Source organism: Protopterus annectens, chromosome 9.part0 (assembly GCF_019279795.1).
Source record: "Protopterus annectens isolate FY-2018-M chromosome 9.part0, PAN1.0, whole genome shotgun sequence".
Classification (NCBI taxonomy): domain Eukaryota; kingdom Metazoa; phylum Chordata; order Ceratodontiformes; family Protopteridae; genus Protopterus; species Protopterus annectens.
Genome location: NC_056743.1, coordinates 849,178,005 through 849,197,840, shown reverse-complemented (window position 1 = coordinate 849,197,840; position 19,836 = coordinate 849,178,005). Strand labels below are relative to the sequence as shown.

The window sequence follows — 19,836 nt, the reverse complement described above, 5'->3', positions numbered from 1 at the left end:
CATTTTGAACAATAATAAATAAGAAACTAATGTCTGGCATTATTGAGTGACTGACAGTAATGCTCAGTGATTTACAGAAAATCAAACATTTTACAAGGGAGAAGACAAAAATATGAGGCAAAATTAAGGACATTTGAGAGGTATGGTTCCCGTGTAGCTCTTCATTTACTGCGATAGCTTTCCACACATTTTTTAGTTTGTGTTGTGGGAGAATTCTTGGGTGAAGTAAAAGAGGAAAGAATGTGTGTGTTCAACAAGGTGAACAGTGAGCAAGTGCAACACAGAAGTTGATAACAGCTTACAGATCAGAGAGCAAAGAAGCACAGCCTAGCATCCCACCCAAGTAGTAACATCGGAGACTAAAAGGTACACACCAGCTTTTGTGTGTTGCCCCATCTGTTCTTTGAGACCCAGAAACAGGTAGTCACTATCACTCTACTATCTTCCTAGTAAATCCTGTATTTGCCATTTAAAAGTCTTATTTAGATATTACGTTTAGCTTATCCTATAAAATGATTTGGTAATACTGGACTCAAATCTTTGTATTCGGGAAATAAGTCCCCAGGTGTACCCTCAATAGTAAGATCCTCAGAGAAAGGTGCTGTTCATGGTAGCCATTTCATATGTTGGCAACCGCTAGAGCAAGTCCCGAAGCTCAGAGACTGAATGGTCAAAAAAACAGACTTACATATTCCTGGTCTGAGATGGCCATTTCCCAGAATATTCCTTTTTCTCAGAGGTATGGCAATCTCCTAGAGTTGGTGTCTATAAGTTTGGGGAACTGGGAGAGTTCCTCCTGTAAAAAAGAAGTTTATAGAAGAGCAATGATCGAGATTTGCGCTTCTCCTTGATTTCTGACCTTTTTTTTTAATCGATCTGTTTCACTTGACATTACATGTGCCAACATTTCAGTATGGAGCTGCTGTGACACCTATTTCATTTGACACAGACTGAGAGTGCCTCATGGTAGTGTTTTGTTGTAACCTTAATGGCAGTGGCATGCACATTTCCATGCATGGCATGTCACACATCTGCCCACCTTTGCATCTCCCTCATTCAGTCTTGGTGTTCTGATCTCTAACTTCACTTCAGAGCACCAAAGCAATGTTTGTTGATTTGCTCTAAGCTCATTGAAAGAGGGGCTATTCTGAACAATGTTTACAACTCCCCCCCCCTACATGGACACCCCCAGCATTCTGCACTGAGTGGATTTTCCGGGGTAGCATGGTATTTGTTTAAGGTACCAGACTGCAAGTGTTCCACTTTCTGAAAGCATTTTGAGGACAGGAGTCTCACATTTTTATGGGTTGCATATTACTTTCTAAACATTGAATTGTCTTATATTCTGACATCAGTTGTTCCTTAGTGTGAGTGTTCAATACATAAAAGTTAAGTTTCCCACCATTTAAGGCAACTTCTACTTTTTAAGGGTAGCTATTTCACATTTAAATAGTTATTCCATATTCTGAAGGCAAGGAGTCATATTGCAAGGGTTATTGTTTCATATTCTTAGATTAAGTCCCATTTTATAAGGGCAATTTTAACCACATGGGCCCCATATTCTGTAAGTTAGTGTTCCACATTCTGGCAAGGGTGTTGCATCTGTTTGGAGAATTATATTTTGGTATTTTATTAACATGCGATAGGCTGGCAGTGTGACTTAGTGGGTTAAGACAAAAAAATGCAAATTATGTCCCACTGACCCAAGTCCGAGTCTACACATGTATTGTGTGACTCTGTACAATGACTTAATCGGACCAATGCTCTGTAGGCTTTCATCAGAACAAACATATTCACCTAGCTGATGTTACTCTGTTGAGAGAAGAATAAGCAAAACCAAATACAAAATGAATGGTATGCAGACTGTGCAGTCATATAGTAATACGATCTTAATGTTTATTTCTGTGTAACCTGCTTCATCTAGATTAGAAATCTCACAAAATGGAGAGCTGCAGTCAGAAGAGGAAGAACAGATACTCAAGTAAGTGACCTGATTTATTTATCCCTTCTTCTTGTTCATTATTTCTTACTTTTAAAGCGGAATCTGTGATCCTTTGCATAGTGCTGGGGAGATGACTTCTTGGAAGTGGATAATTTGTATAAAAGTAATAAAATTCACAAGAGTCTGCATTTGCAATGCAACATGACTCTGAACTTGTTTTCCTCTCTATTTTGGTATAGTCACTATTTACAGTATTTCATTATTCTTTCTGTCAAATTAATTGGTACATGTTTATTTTGCCTGTCAGAAAAAAAAAACTAAAAATAAGATCAATGTTTAGTAAATCGATAGTGATAATGGTGTTACTGCCACGGATGACATGCCTCTAGTGGTACCTGCTATATGATACCCCAGCTGTGTTCAAGTGGCCACTCAACATGCCCACAGCACACTAAGTCACACTTTGCTGTCTTTGTCGCGTCTAATCTGTGTAATATCTGAATTAAGTTATACCTGGTCATATATTAAATTGCCTGCACTGCAACTGTCTTCTCCCATACTTGACCACAGTATACCCAATTCACACTGCACTTGCTCACCCAGGTCAATGTGCCCAGTAAGTGACCTTCCCCATACCTGTCCATATTGTAACCAGTTTATACTACACATAATCTACACAGTACAGGAACAACGCAATTCCTGCCTGACATGTACCTTATTCATTCTGCACTTGACCTCCCATATTGTGCCTCTTCACATTTCATCTACCCTGCAAGGTACTTAGCTTATATTAGACCTTTTCACACCTTGTCTGTCGCACATTTCAGTTACCCACAATGTACTTGACTTATACTCTACCTGACTGCCTGCACTGTACCTTGAAATATTTTATTTGCTGCACTGTTTTAATGCATTTACCCATGGCATATCTGCAGGCAGCATTAGTTACCTATGCAATATCTCATTTTCACTGTAAAAGAACCACACTGTTCACAAGCCACATTCATATGGAGTACCTAACTACATATCACCTGACCTACACTGTTCACAGTAGACTTCTGTATAGATTTGTGAAATATGTTGACTGTCACTAGATAGAAAAAGTTTGAAAAGCATCTCGTAAAATGTGAAGTATATGTACAAAGTTGGTATTATGGACTGATTTTCATTTAGTACTGCATATTTAAAAATTTACACTGTGTACCTCTCTGTGAAAGAGTACATTATTTTGCTACCAAAGTTGTCTTTTTTTTGCGGTATAGAAACAGTAAAGAAACATATAGTCAAGTTGTGGATTTACTATATAAAAAACTTTAAGAATGACAGTAAAAAATGTGTTCATTAATTCTTCCATACTCATTTTATCCTGTCTAGGGTGGCAAGGGAGAAGGAAGCTGTCATGACACACTGGGTAAAAGGAAAAATGGTTCTGTATGTGATGCCAGTCCACTACATGGCACATGATCACACTTATTCACACACTGTAAGCATACCTACAGGCAATTTAGGAGATCACCAATTCACCTAACTGCATGTCTTTGGGATGTAGCATGAAACTGAGCCACCTTTCAAAAGTCAGTATAGATGCAGGGGATACATACAAAATACACATAAAGTACCATGCTGTGAAATGAACCAGAGCCAAGAGCTGTGAGGCAGCAGTAATAACCACAACACCGCTGCTCCACCCCAGTAAAGAATTGTATATACAAACTGTTTGTGGGGTCGTTTGTGTAGGGAAAAGCTGCCAAAGCTGTTATGAGTATGTGATCACATGGGAAGCATAAAATGTTAGGGTGTGGTGAGTGAGTTTTCTGTGGATCAGTGTACAGAGAATATATGCAGGATACTTTTGAAGAAAAAATAGACTAACCATGAAGTGGGTTTAAAATTAAAACAGAGAATTTTCATATGTTTAAAAAATAATTTGTTGAAAGCTTAATTGCACTATTCCACCATGGACAATGGAGCAGTGCTAAGTTGTCATTTCAGTTTATGGTAAGATAATAAGTCACAGAAAATACTAAAACTGATTTTTTTTTTGTATAGGAGATGAATGTAGACACATATATGTACACATACATCCCTATGTACATGCATATAGGGTATTTCTTTTGAAGTAGTAAATAAAGTAGCTTGGTGATTTGTTATAGGACCTGCATTACCCATGAGTTAGAAGTTTAGGACTAGTTTTAACTTTTCAAATCCTACACAACTACACACTTTGGACCAATACCCAGACTACATCTGGACAGTTCTGGTAGACATTTGCCTTCTTCCTTGCTACTGTCTTCTAGAATTCACTTCCTCTTGGTTGAGGGCCTGTGCTCTTAGGTTTTTAAAAACGGTTGTGTGTCTTAAGCCATGGTGCTTCTTCTTTTACATTTAGTACTACATGCCTCAGAAGTTTGGCCTGCTTGGCACCTGGAAATCGTCAGGGTGTTCAGTCCCTCTGTCTGGCTTATATCATTTGGCTCCGTATTCCCATCTCTCCATTTTTTATTTTTTTTTGCAACATGGTTTTGGTTACAAAGGAAAGAGCTTATTCAGACTACTCATTTCATGGTAATTTTATTGATAAAGAATTTTTTGACACATCTTCTGATTTGTAGTCTAAAGTCCCAGGTAAAACATGTTCTTTCTCTATTTTTCATTTTTTTTGTTTGCTTTTTTGTGCCATTTCCTCCCCCCATTATCTGGTCTGCGTCACACACAAAATGTACCCCCCTTAAAGAGGGGGGTACTTCAAGAAGCAGCCATTTTCACTACCTATATTGTTTCAGTGAGGAACATAAGGCCTTGCAGTGCTTGTTTTCTAAGAGTTCAACTAGTAAATGTAAAAGAGATGCTGGGGCAAGCTGAACACCTGCCTAATGGAAAAGGTCTTTTGGCCAAGCAGGTCCATGTAGTTTCCACCCCAGGTCTGGATGAAGGCCTTCTCATTTACCCAGTTGCCCAGAAGATACAAGTCAACTGGATAAAGAGCATAGTTAGGTTCTGCATTGGCTTCAAATCTAGCTGCCAAACATGTGTCTGCCTCATCTTAGCCTCCAGTGCCATCCCTCATCAAACATGTGTCTGTCTCAGCCTAGCCTCCAGTGCCATCCCTCATCAAACATGTGTCTGCCCCAGCCTAGCCTCCAGTGCCTTCCCTCGTCAAACATGTCTGCCCCAGCCTAGCTCCATTGCCATCCCTCGTCAAACATGTGTCTGCCCCAGCCTAGCCTCCAGTGCCATCCCTCATCAAACATGTCTGCCCCAGCCTAGCTGCAGTGTCATCCCTCGTCAAACATGTGCCTGCCCCAGCCTAGGCTCCAGCGCCATCCCTCATCAAACATGTCTACCACAGCCTAGTTCCAGTGCTATCCCTCATCAAACATGTGTCTGCCTCAGGCTAGCCTCCAGTGCCATTCCTTGTCAAGAATGTGTCTGCCCCAGCCTAGCCTCCAGTGCCATCCCTCGTCAAACATGTGTCTGCCCCAGCCTAGCCTCCAGTGCCATCCCTCATCAAACATGTGTCTGCCCCAGCCTAGCCTCCAGTGCCATCCCTCGTCAAACATGTGTCTGCCCCAGCCTAGCCTCCAGTACCATCCCTCGTCAAACGTGTGTCTGCTCCAGCCTAGCCTCCAGTGCCATCCCCCGTCAAACATGTGTCTGCCCCAGGCTAGCCTCCAGTGCCATCCCTCATCAAACATGTCTGCCCCAGCCTAGCCTCCAGTGCCATCCCTCATCCTAGTTCCCACCTTGGCACCACCTTTAATATCAGTCATGGCTAATGTAGAGGCTTCAGACATTGCTACAGCCTTAGCATCCAAGGACATTACAGAGAGGTGTTTGCTTGTTCATCCATCTCTGTTGTGGAGCAACTACAATCATATCCAAAGACAGATTCACCCTAGATCTCTGTCACCCAGAAATTAGACTACAAAAAATGGTCAAGGTAATTTGGGAACTTGAGCAGGAAGCCCTAAACATACAGTCCCCTTTCCGTTCTGTAAGAGGGTGCTGTGAGAGTTCTACTGATCCAGATTTCTTCCACGCCTTTTTCCCAATGCAATTGCCATTACGGTTGTTGGTGCACAGTACTACATCACCATCAGTATGATTTCTGCTGACTAGGTGTGTCCCTGTGGTTGCACTTTCCAATCAGCCTTATTTATAACCTGATCACCCAGATGTCAGTCCACCTCTAACAAGGATACTACATGTCAGTTGCTTCAGTAACATTTCTATTACCACCCATATATTTGGAAGTTTTTATGAAGGATCTGTTAAGTGTGTCAGCTTACCTGCTACCAGACATTGATTGCCCAACTCTATCCAGCAGTGTCCACCTGCACCTATACAGTTGCCAACATCCATCATGCCCAAAAAACAATCAGTATGCCTAGTGGGTATGTTGAGGATGCCTAGGCCATGCTGCAGGCATCCCAAAGAAGCCTTGTGCAGTCTTCTGTGCAACAAGAAGCCATAAAGTGACACTCTTCATCCTCTGAGTCAATAGAGCCCTCTCACAAAAGACTTCTTAAGGCCTAATACTAGGCAAAGCAGATGGACTCCACAGTGGAGTCATCAGTCACCAACTTGGAACAATGTAGAAGGCATGGGAGCCTCCTATTGAACTCCAATTTGGAGAATTTCTCTGTTTAATGTAAGGAAAAGGTGGGTAGCCCATGGACCCCATCCCCTCCCCACCCCAGGAGTAGTGCAACAGGCGTACAGATTCAAGCCCAAGACCTCTTGAGTATTCCCTCCTTAGATGCCTTCATGAAACTGTACCCCAACACCTAAGTCCTGATCAAACACCCTCAGAGAAAAGGGCAGGCAAGACAGGAGGAGAACATCCTGAAAAAAATAAAAAAATAGGCACACAAAAGATCTTATCATAGCAGGGAGGTCAACATCACTACTCAAGATTATTTTTTGGCACCAAGTAAAACAAAGAACATGTGGCCTAAATGAGTTTGTAGGAAAGAGAAAGTTCAGATGGTGTCAGAGTAAACATTCATCCATTGCTTTATGAAAGGAGACTGGATGTGCTGTTTGGACCCTCAGGATGCCTACTTGCACATAAACATCACCAAAAAGTCCCAAAGGCATCTCTGTTTCTGGTAGATGAAAATGGGTCTATATTAAATGTTGACCGCCATTGTCTGAGATCAAGAAAAAGTAGGGAGAGGGGTTTTGCCCTTTCCCAGCTGCAATGCGATCTCAGAGTTGGTGTATGTAATTAGTGGGGGGGGGGGGGTGAAGTCCCGCACATGGGGAATGCAGGGGTCTTGCTACTCTACAAAAATGATGTTTTAGAACTTTTTTGTTTTCTTTAAATTTTTTCTTTCAGTGTTTTGGATTTGATGTTCCAAGTGCTGATGATGTGTGCAGTCAACAATTTAAGGTAGATCTTATTAAAATCACTATTAGCCCAGGGTCCCTGCCCTGTGATCTCACCTCAGCCCCCATGTTCACGAAATTTATGGTGCTTCTAATAGCTCATCATTACATCAAGCCTCTGGCAGTTTTTATCTTAACATATGCTTTTGTGTACGGATCATCATTTGTATTGTACAACTGTATATTACTTTTATGGCTTGTACAATATTTACTCCATAAGCACTTCAAAGATTTGATTCTGTGTAATTTATGTCTGCATTTACAAGTTTAATATGTTTATTTTTCAGTTGTTTTTTATAATGGATGAAGTAGCCGAAAATTTGTAGACGTACATTAAACAGATTTAATAACTGTTTTTTGCTTAGCAGCACTGTGCTGTATTTCTTCTGCTACATTGGCTGTGCATAGTTACTGCCACCATCTTTTGTGTGACCTTTTAATGGAAACTCTTGTGAACAAAGGAAACTGATTTATGCATAGTCATTAACAGTAAAGTAGTTAGACATTTCCTGTTTCCAAAGAGCTGTTTTCATTCCAACTTGGATTTTCCAGAACCATCTCATCAGTATTCTCATCCTGGCTGGAGCAGTACCCAGAAGATTTTACAGCAGACCTAGAGTTACCATTAGTACAGCGACTGGCAAGGTACTTTCAGCAGAAACTTAAAGGATCAGAGCCGGAGCGCCGCCTGCAGGCCTTGGTGAAACGGATCCGGTCAGCTCCTTTCTGCACAACAGGTGAGAGAGCCCACAAGGCTGTTTTCTTTAGGAGTCTTTATAGGAAGTAGACTCATTCACAGTACGTAGTCAGTTTGTCCTTCGCCAGGTCACAGATTAGTGCTATATGAAGGGATTTTCCCATGAAATAAAAATAGCCTGCTGATTCAGGGAAGGCAGAGAGGTAGACTGCTCATGACTTATTAGCTGCAGTTTAGAAACAGGGTGTTCAGCATCCTTTGTTGGGGAGATTTAACTTCTATGACATACCTCTCAACTGTTCCTGGTTTTGCACCTGATTCTGCATCATATGTTTGACCTGTTCTTCATAAAGTTTCTAATGAATCACTGATGGTTAGTATCAGTCTATAATGCCAGACATTAGAGATTCATACTTTGTATTGTTCAAAAAATGCATGTTGATGTAAAACGCATTGTTCTATTCACTTTTTAAGTGAATTAGAGTAATGTTTAAAGAGTTGCCCCTGATTTTATCCTGATTTCTGGGCAAAGAAGATGAGAACAATGCTCCATGGAGAGTTTGTCATCTGAAAAGACAGGGTCTCAATTCTTGATGTGATTTGTCTTGACAAGAAAGCATACAATCTGGGTGTTCCAAGGGTGGGTTGGAGTGGTGGGAGCAGTCCAGCTTAGGTGCATGCAGTAACCAGGTACATTTTACAGAATTTAAAAATCAATGGTGTAACTAGGGCAGTGTGATAATGGTGGCTACCTTGGGTGCAAGGTGTTGGGGGCACGATCAGCAGATGCTAATGGTGTGCAGTGCATTCTCAGCATTTAGAAGGGAATGCTAAAAATGTATTTGTGCTCATGATAAAGTTTGAAAGAATGACTTTTTTTTTTTTGCTTCTCACCATAGAGTTAAGGGAGCACCAGATCATGGAAATGCATACACTTCTACAATGTGTTAGGGTGAAGGCATTTTGAGCATGTGCTATGCTCCCATTATTCTGACAAAGCTTCCACGAAGTTAAGGTGCCACCCTAATCCACTTCATGTCCAATAAGATGACAGAGCTCCTTAAAGCCCAATAGGTAGGTTAGTAGATGATGGGGATATGGATGTTTAATATCTGTGAAAAACAGAAACAAAAAAAACGTATAAAAGGAAGTCGGAAGTATGTAGTGATGTGGTTCTTTAACCACAGCATTTCTTATCACAGAAGAACATAACCTTTCAGTGGGCCTGGGCAGTATCCTGAACTATTGATGTGCTGGGCATATGGAACAACCCGTAAGTCTGTTAACACAGGGAGGTGGCTCAGACTGTCTCCTAATATCCTGCAAATGCTGTGATCAGTGCACATCTAACTCAATGAGACGGCATAGACTGCAACTCCTGGAGTACAAACCATGGATCTCTGTCTCCAGGCTAGTCAGGCAAAAACATTTTGTACCAATTAATCACAGTACATTTTCTCTATATAGTTTAAACATGTGACCTGAACATCAGTTGTTAGAAAGTGCACTGCATTCTGAAACAAACCTGTAAATGATTCTGTGTTTCTAAATATCTTGTTTCTTTTGTTGTATAGCTGAAGAGTATGACAAGGAGGACACCTGCTCAGTGACAGGGTTCGAAGCAGTAACAAGTGCCACAAAAGAGGAGGCATCAAATGTGCTGGCTTTCCTGGCAGATCAAATTGCAGGACAGCTAACTATGTTAGAAGCGGTGAGTAAATGAAAAAAAATCTGTCCTACTCATAGCCTCAGGTGGTTTTTTTTTTACCTGGAGTACTAGAAATTCCTGGGGAGCTCTAGATTTTAGTTACAAAAAAAATCTGACTTTGTAGCAAACATTATTAGTTGGGTGAAAGTTAAATATTTTCTCACAGTGCTGAGACCTCCAAAGCACAATGTAGTCAAATGCAGGCATGCTATACAGATTTCATAAAGCTATGCATGTAGCAGCAGATACCTCAAACACACTATTTTCTTATGTAGCCACATTAGCAATGTTGTACAGCCCTCCACATTAGTGTATGTTTATGCAGATTCCGTATGTCACCTTGCAAACATGTATACATGCACACACACACGCACACACACACACACACACACACACACACACACACACACACACACACACACACACAGTGCATGTGTTGACTGCAGCTGAACTGGACAGCCACCCACAATGCAGAAATATTTCCAGAATAAAGTGGCTGTACATGCAGACTGCATTAAAAATACTATTTGCAGTGAACAAATAAGTGACACACTGTAATCATGCATATATATATATATATATATATATATATATATATATATATTTATATATGTGTGTGTGTGTGTGTATATACATATGCAAGTAAAGTAGACAGGCACCCACTGAGCATTATGCATGAAAGTCTGGGAATGTTATCCCAGAAAGATCATAACTAGATATTGTAAGTACTTGTTCAGTTTGTTTATCCTTCTTCCTGCCTGTCACTCTACCTCTGCTTGTCTTTTTCAGTCCCATCCCCTCCAGTTAGGTCTCTCCTTTTCATATATCTTTTTTTATCCTGATTGCTTTGGTGAAAGTGTAATATATCATACATGTATATTTTTTTCTTTATTTATTTATTTGTACTTTGTTGACCAGGCTAGTCCAATTAGGCCACTGGATTCTTTTCAGCAGGGACACAAAATGATATTTATGTTAACTAGGGGAAATTTGGTCAGGTCAGTAGGAAACTTCCCTACTTTTTTGTTAAGTGCTACCAGCACCTCAGCTAGATGGCAACTAAGGGTACAACCAGGAGGGATGTGCCAGTGGTCGGCAGGTGTACTGCTGAGAAAAAGAAGCAAAACTAAAAATTGTTCTGTAGATTTAGGGAATGGCACTCATCATAACCAAATCCTTTTAGATTAAATAGACCACAAATACAAGTTACACTAAAGCAGCCCCATCAGTGGTGTGGAGGGATAAAGCCCTAACTATGACCCAGGTGGCCTAAGTTCAGTTAGTAGCCTCGGGTCTTTGATGGTGCAGGCTGGAAGGATGGACATGCCCATCCTGGGGGGAGAGATGGAAGGATGCCTTCTGGAGGGCAGGGACAAAGTTGAATGGGGGGGACAAGCACAGGGATGACTGTGGGCAGGGTCTGGTATAGGACACAAAATATCGGGCACAGTAATCAGTTTCTTTGGAAGAGATTAATAATTTTGTGACTGTCTAAGGTGGTATATGATACAAACTATCGTGCACAGTAACCAGTTTCTTTGGAAGACAGTGATAATGTTGTGATTATGTCTAAGGTGGTATATGACACAAAATATCGTGCACAGTAACCAGTTTCTTTGGAAGAGAGTGATAATGTTGTGACTGTCTAAGGTGGTATATGATACAAACTGTCATGCACAGTAACCACTTTCTTTGGAAGAGAGTGATAATGTTGTGACTATGTCTAAGGTGGTATATGACACAAAATATCGTGCACAGTAACCAGTTTCTTTGGAAGAGATTAATAATTTTGTGACTGTCTAAGGTGGTATATGACACAAAATATCGTGCACAGTAACCAGTTTCTTTGGAAGAGAGTGATAATGTTGTGACTATGTCTAAGGTGGTATATGACACAAAATATCGTGCACAGTAACCATTTTCTTTGGAAGAGAGTGATAATGTTGTGACTATGTCTAAGGTGACTTGGTTGTGTGGTAGAATTCCCTTTGGAAACTAGCAACCCCATGGGAGCACTTCCATCAAGGAGGAACAGGGTTTTCAGAGGTGCACATCATTTGGTGTGGCCTTACTAAGGTCCATTGCATGCAGAAATGTGTAGCATGCTACTGGTCACATGCAGTAATGGTTTAGGACTTGAAGTAGTAAAAACCAATCTGTATTGCATAGATGATGACACCACACTTCTGGCATGTTCGGCTCTCTCCCCAGGAGAATGACTAGGCCAAAGATCTCTCACTCCAGGGAATGCATTCTTCCAAGGGTGCTGCCATGAGGAATGACCCAATCAATGGTCAGCAGGTGGGCAAGTGAGAAAAAGTAGCAAAAATAAAACTTGTACTATACATTTGGAGGTTGGCATAATGGTTAAGGTGTTTACTTTACAAACATAAGGTGCAGGGTTTGATTCTCACATGGGGTAATTGCCTAGGCTGAAAATGGCCCACAAGGACAGTGGAGCCTAGTACTAATCTATGAACCAAGCCATGTAGTCTTGTAGTATAAGATACTTTATTTATCACGTGAATTAGACCCTACATGTTCCTTTTATGTTTTACTGTTTAGTTTGGATTACAGTTTCCCATTCATTTCAGTGGAAAATAAACTGCATAAGATGTCTATGGAACAGTGATTTAGATAGGTTATGTAGCTTTTCAGGAATTAGCCTTCTTGTGGCTATTTTTCCTGCTATTCTGAAGTAAATCTAAGTCCTTTTACAAATTGTCAGATAACACTGTGGTCTTATTGTATCAGTGCAGTAACATCAGTTCCTGAAGTAAAGTTTGATCTTTTGTATCAGTGTTAGATAAGTCTGGGGTATTACTCTAGTTGTGTAATAAGGGTTATGTTAGGGTCAGTCAGTTTTATAGTGTAAGTGTGTGCGTTCAGTTAGCTTAATGTTATTTACTTTAGATTAGTTATTTTTAGGTCTGTTTTGCCATCAGTGCCATGTTCTGACTTGGCTTTTGCTAGTTATGTTTTAATTAATTAATGATATGATGTTTTTATTTTATTTAAAGTAAATTTAATTTGTAAGGATATGATTTGTATGAAAGTTTTTCTTGTGATTTATGTGGGTATGTATAATGTGGAAGTGTGTATGTATATATATATTTTTTACATACACACATGCATGCGCACACACATGTATTGGTGATTTGCAGTGTGTGAAGCTTTAGTTGTATGTATGTATGCATTTATTTATTTATTTTCATTTTATTAAAAGTAAGTTTCATTTCTAGGAATGTGGTTTATGTGGGTGTGCCCTCTGATTATTTTTGTAAGCATATTTTGTGAAGTTTTTGGTTTGTTTTTTAAGTATAAATGGAGTTGACCTGCGGTGACTGGTTACACTTGTCTAATAGTTAAAGATTTTTTGTTTTGTTTTTTAAGTATAAATGGAGTTGACCTGCGGACAGTGACTGGTTACACTTGTCTAATGGTTAAAGATTTTTTTGTTTTGTTTCTTAAGTATAAATGGAGTTGCCCTGCAGTGACTGGTTGCACTTGTCAAATGGTTAAAGACTTTTTGTTTTGTTTTTTAAGTATAAATGGAGTAGACCTGCAGTGACTGGTTACACTTGTCTAATGGTTCAAGATGCACAAACAGTGGTGACAGTGCCTGAAGATTTGCACAGAGTGGTGATTAACAGAAAGGTCTACACAGTCTGCAGCACTGTATCTTTACCATTTGGATGTCATTAAAGCTGTGTCTACATCCTTGGTGCATCATCAAACATTTATCTGCATCCTTAGTATGTAATCAGCCCTTTTATATTCCGTAAACCAAGCATATTCAAGTTACTCACTAGAAAGAAGAAGCTCACGTTCACACACTGTACTTGCAAAATTCAAACACACAACCCAAAACACCACAGCTTACCTAAAACAATCCTGCCAAACCCAAATCTTCAGATAGATTGAATTAAAAAGAAAAACAATACAAACAAGGGCTACATATTAAAGATAACTTCATACGCTGCACATACAAACTATATGTATACAAACCCAAAAAACAATGTCCACTTAAATGAACCTCCTAGAAATGAAATTTAATAATTTTCATACAAAGTATTTAATGTGAGAGAATAAAAGGCAAAATAAAATATTTACTACAATTATCCAATCAGAAAATGACATTAATTGCAAAATAGGCCTACCAGATTCATTAATGCCTACATTAAGTGTAAATGATCTTTATTCAATAAAATCCCTACCACATTTTTCTGCTTTCAAGTCACTCAGAACAATTACATTAAGTGTACATATAGTCTACACTTTGTGGTAACCTTTATGAATCCCCCCTTGATAGTTAAGGCTGCAAGAAAATCAGTAGGAAAACTAAAAGCAGGTGGAAGACAGTAGGAGTTATGCTTGTGTTGTCTGTTTACTCAGAACAGTGTACACTTATTGTTGGCATTAATGAATCCCAGGGCTACATCTAACTATGGAAACTAAGATTAAATTAACAAAAAATGTAAATGAACAAATTAATATGAATATAAAACAAAACAAAAAATAGCATGCCCGTCACTGCAATGCTAATATAATAAAAAATTATAACACAAAAAAAGATTAAAAACTACCTCAGAGCTGTAGCAGAAAACCACTCACAAGACACTTCATTCCTAAAACACTTACAGAAGTTACCTAAAGCACTTTCAGTAGAAAACCTATACAAGTTAATGCAGTCCAATGAAAACAGTAGTACACAATAATACCAATAAAAAACAGAGAAAGTGGATAAAATGAATACAAAAGGGTCTAAGTCATGTGACACGTGAAATATTTTACATTCTAATGTTAGGGAACCCAACTTGACACTTCTTATTAAATTCATTCCATATCCTTTGAGTATAAACATTTCATAGATGACATTCCAGACATCCACATATTCCATATGTTTTACACCCCTTTATCAGTGACCATCATCCTAATAACAGACCTAGATATAATTTAATAATTTATTGACATCTGTTGACCAGGAAAGTCCAATGGGCCCAACGACCAGTTTACCGTGGAGGCCCGAGGAGAAAAGCTCCATACAATCACAGAAATTTTTACATAACATCAGCTTAACTTTGAAAGTCAAAAAAGTTTTTACATAATACAAACTGAAGTAGATATACAAGACAAATACATATTATAGAGGTATACAATACAAGAAAATAAACCCAGTGTGCTAAATTTTTAGTAATTCTGTTTGTATGTTCTCATAAGTAAGAATACTGTTTAATCAATTCTGTTTATTCAGCCACAGAAATAAAGAAAGCAAGAGATTGGATATGAAGACAGATCATGTAAATTGCAACTGCATTAAGTTAGTAAAAGTATTTGTAGTGTATAGTGGCCAAAACATTTAAGGTGGTTTAATCATATGACTACAATAACAAACAATGTTATTGAGATAGCGTTCTTTTAGTGCAAATTTAAATGTTTTTAAAGAGTCTAGTTGAATAATAGAGAGAGGAAGCGCATTCCAAAGTTTGGCAATGACATGGGAATAGAGACATTGTCCAGTTCTTTTGTTGGGTTTAGTTATGGTTAAGAGTTGTTTGTTAAAGGACCTAAGATGCCGAGTAGGGGTGTGTGTTTGTATTATAGTTTAAAGGGATGTGCAGAAGTTTGGATTATTTAGTAGTTTGTGGGTGAGAGTAAGTTGGGAGTAATGTAGGTAATGAGGGAACTCAAACCAGTTTATAGATTTAATGGCCAGGCAATGATGTGTGTGAGTTGGCATGTTGGAGACAAACATAGCTATTTTATAGTAGCACGACTGCAGTTTGTTCAGGAGAGATGTGTGTAGGTTAGTGAAAATGGGGCAAACACAGAGGAGGGAGGGTAGGAGTATTCTATTAGCTAGTTTCAACTTGGTAGACTTGTCCAAATAGAGTTTATGCCTATAAAGTTTGCCAAGCTTAAAATGGGTCTTTTTGATTTGGGTGAGTATATGATTATCAAAGGATACTTTGCCATCAGTTGTGATGCCAAGTAATTTGGCTGTTTTTACAATTTCAATTTCTGTATTGTTTTGAGAGAATATTTTAAAGTCTAGAGACAGATGTTTGGTTGTGAAGAGTAAATGTTTTGATTTTTTGGGATTAAGTAGCAGTTGAGCTTCACTAAGCCAGGATTCGATGGAAGTGAATGCATTTTGTGTTAACTTTTGGAGATCTGAGGTGTTGTTAGAGGATGTAATTATAGTTGAATTGTCTATATATTGAATGAGTGTACTTTGCAGGGATGCTTTATGAAGATTATTAATAAATGTTAAAAAGCAAGGGCCCAAGAATAGACCCTAATATATACAATGTTATATAATTATAATACTATATATATATATATATATATATATATATATATATATATACGGTCTATATTAGAACATCGAAGTTTCAAAACTTTGAATGTCCTAATATCGAACCCTATTCAGCGAAAGCTGAAAACATTGAACATACAGAACAGCAAATTTTTTCCTAGGGAAAAAATTTGCTGTTCCAAAACACATACACACAACACAAGCACACCAAACAAACAGCAATCCACACACACATACACCTCAAATCTTACACCTTAACCCTACACTAAACTATACACATACCACTAACTATCCACTTACCTTAACCCAAACCCTAACCCTAAGGTCTGTCACTATCGCACACTCACCTCACCCGCGCCCTAACCCTAACTCACCTAACCCGCCCTAACCCTCACATCCACACAATCGCACACATACCTAACCCGCGCCCTAACCCTAACTCACCTAACCCACCATAACCCTCACGTCCACACAATTGCACACATACCTAACCCACACTCAATTGCACACTTACCTAAACCCGACCCGTAACATTCCACCACAGTGCTGAAAATACCGAAGCAACAGAAACGGACAACAATATTCTTTCGCTAGGAAACAATTTGTTTTTCTGTTGCTTTGATATTTTCAGATTTCGCTGAATGGGGTTCAATATTAGAACATTCGAAGTTTTGAAACTTCGATGTTCTAATGTAGACCCTATATATATATATATATATATATATATATATATATATATATATATATATATATATATTATATAATTTAGTATATTATATTATGTATTATTATATTATTATAATTATTTTATAATATTATAATATATGTAATATATATATAATATATATATATATATATATATATATATATATATATATATATATATATAAGAATATAATATATACTAATATATAAAGAAGAAGTGGGATTGTCAGAGAGATGAAGAAAGTAGACAGGAGTATAAGGAGATGAGGTGCATGGTAAAGAGAGAGGTGGCAAAGGCTAAGGATAAGGCATATGAAGAGTTGTATGAAAGGTTGGACACTAAGGAGGGAGAAAAGGACCTGTACTGACTGGCTAGACAGAGGGACCGAGCTAGGAAAGATGTGCAGCAGGTAAAGGTGATAACGGATAATGAGGGAAACATACTCACAAGCGAGGAGAGTGTGTTGAGGAGATGAGAAGAGTACTTTGAGGGGTTGATGAATGAAGAGAATGAGAGGGAGAGAAGGTTGGATGATGTAGAGATAGTGAATCATGAAGTACAATGGATTAGCAAGGAGGAAGTAAGGATAGCTATGAAGAGAATGAAGAATGGAAAGGATGTTGACCCAGATGACATACCTGTGGAAGCATGGAGGTGTTTAGGTGAAATGGCAGTGGAGTTTTTAACCAGATTGTTTAATGAAATCTTGGAAAGTGAGAGGATGCTTGAGGAATGGAGAAAAAGTGTTTTGGTACCGATTTTTAAGAATAAGGGTGATGTACAGAGCTGTAGTAACTACAGAGGGATTAAATTGATCAGTCACAGCATGAAGTTATGGGAAAGAGTAGTGGAAACAAGGTTAAGAAGGGACGTGATGATTAGTGATCAGCAGTATGGTTTCATGCTGGGAAAGAGCACTACAGATGCGATCTTTGCTCTGAGAGTGTTGATGGAGAAGTACAGAGAATGTCAGAAGGAGTTACATTGTGTTTTTGCAGACTTAAAGAAAGCATATGACATGGTGCCTTGAGAGGAGTTGTGGCATTGTATGAGGAAGTCAGGAGTGTCAGAGAAGTATGTAAGAGTGGTACAGGATATGTACGAGGGTAGTGTGACAGCGGCGAGGTCTGCGGTGGGAGTGACAGATGCATTTAAGGTGGAGGTGGGGTTACATCAAGGATCAGCTCTGAGCCCTTTCTTATTTACAATGGTGATGGACAGGTTGACAGACGAGATCAGACAAGAGTCCCCGTGGACTATAATGTTTGCAGATGACATTGTGATCTGTAGTGAGAGTAGGGAACAGGTGGAGGAGACCCTGGATAGATGGAGAAATGCTCTAGAGAGAAGAGGAATGAAGGTCAGCAGGACTAAGGCAGAATATATGTGTGTAAATGAGAGGGAGGATAGAGGAATGGTGAGGATGCAAGGAGTAGAGGTGGCAAAGGTGGATGAGTTTAAATACTTGGGGTCAGTAGTGCAGAGTAATGGTGAGTGCGGAAGAGAGGTGAAGAAGAGAGTACAGGCAGGATGGAGTGGGTGGAGAAGAGTGTCAGGAGTGATTTGTGATAGACGAGTACCTGTAAGAGTGAAAGGGAAGGTCTACAAGTGGGTAGTGAGACCAGCTATGTTATATGGGTTGGAGACAGTGGCATTGACAAAAAGGCAGGAGTTTGAGATGGATGTGGCAGAATTAAAGATGTTAAGATTTGCACTGGGTGTGACAAGGGTCGACAGGATTAGGAATAAGTATATTAGAGGGTCAGCCCAGGTTGGAAGGTTTGGAGACAAAGCCAGAGAGGCACAATTACGTTGGTTTGGACATGTGCTGAGGAGGGATACTGAGTATATTGGGAAAAAGATGCTAAGTATGAAGCTACCAGGTAACAGGAAAAGAGGAAGGCCTAAGATAAGGTTTATGGATGTGGTGAGAGAGGACATGCAGGTGGTTGGTGTGACAGAGCAAGATGCAGAGGACAGGAAGAAATGGAAACAGGTGATCTGCTGTGGCGACCCCTAACGGGAACAGCCAAAAGAAGATGATGATATATATGTAATAGTATAATATATATAAAGAATATATATTACATTTTATATATATATATATATATATATATATATATATATATATATATATATAATATAAAAATTTTATTCAGACCCAGTGTGTAGTTTTTTTATTGCTAGTCATACCAGCATCATCAGCAATTTTTGTACAGTCTACTCACATCAAAACCAAGTTATGTGCCTTCTGCCCACGTCATTATCCGTAAATGTACCCCCTGCTAGCATCATTACTAGATTATGTACCTTCTATCAGCATCATTACCAATTTATGTACCCTATACCTGCATTATTACTAATTTATGTACATTTTACCAGCATCATTACTAATTTATATACCCTACATGCACAGAGAGACAGAGGAAGCTGGGGGTGGTTGACGAGACACAGTATACAAGGAGGCTAGCAAAAAAATCAACAAAGAAGTGCAGCAAAGGCTAAAGCTTAAATGGAGTTAACAAAAGGGATCAAGAAGGCAAGGTCATTTTAGGTACATGGCAGAAAGAAGAATGCAAGGGATGGAACTGGACAGGCTAAGTAGAGATGGGGGAAGATGTCAAGATACATGGAAAATGCAGAGGTACTGAACAATTAGTTTGCTTTAGTCTTCACAAGGGAAAGCACAGAAGGATGGCACCTGGGAGAATGGCAGGACATCAGAATAGGGAGAGTAGTGGCAGGACACCAGGGGAGGGTGAGAGGTAACTGGCTGCTCTAAGGGAGATGGCCAGATGGGCTGCCTCCCAGAGTACTGAGACATCTTGCCAGTGTATTGGCATATCGCCTGATAATGATCTTCAGCAGATTACTGTCCCTGACTAGTTCTGACCCACTAAAGGACTAGAGGACAACAATTCTGGCACCTTTGTGAGCAGAAAAGATTTGGGGAACTACAGGCCTGTTAGCCTGACAACAGTGGTGGGGAAAGTCATAGAGCAAATCCTGAAGGGAAGACCTGTAACATTTCTAGAGGACAGCAGTGTCCAAGAGAGCACATACTTGGGTTCAC

General features: G+C 39.2%; 1 protein-coding gene across 7 annotated transcripts in view; it reads left to right on the top strand.

Moving 5' to 3' along the window:
• The window catches only part of RGL2 (ral guanine nucleotide dissociation stimulator like 2), a 791,449-nt gene that overhangs the window by 439,186 nt on the left and 332,427 nt on the right, over nucleotides 1-19,836 (top strand). For all 7 annotated transcript variants that reach the window (XM_044083541.1, XM_044083538.1, XM_044083537.1 and 4 more), the window contains 3 exons: nucleotides 1,925-1,981; nucleotides 7,886-8,070; nucleotides 9,605-9,741. In XM_044083541.1, coding sequence (XP_043939476.1) covers nucleotides 1,925-1,981; nucleotides 7,886-8,070; nucleotides 9,605-9,741 — 379 coding nt within the window. The remainder of the gene's footprint in view (nucleotides 1-1,924; nucleotides 1,982-7,885; nucleotides 8,071-9,604; nucleotides 9,742-19,836) is intronic.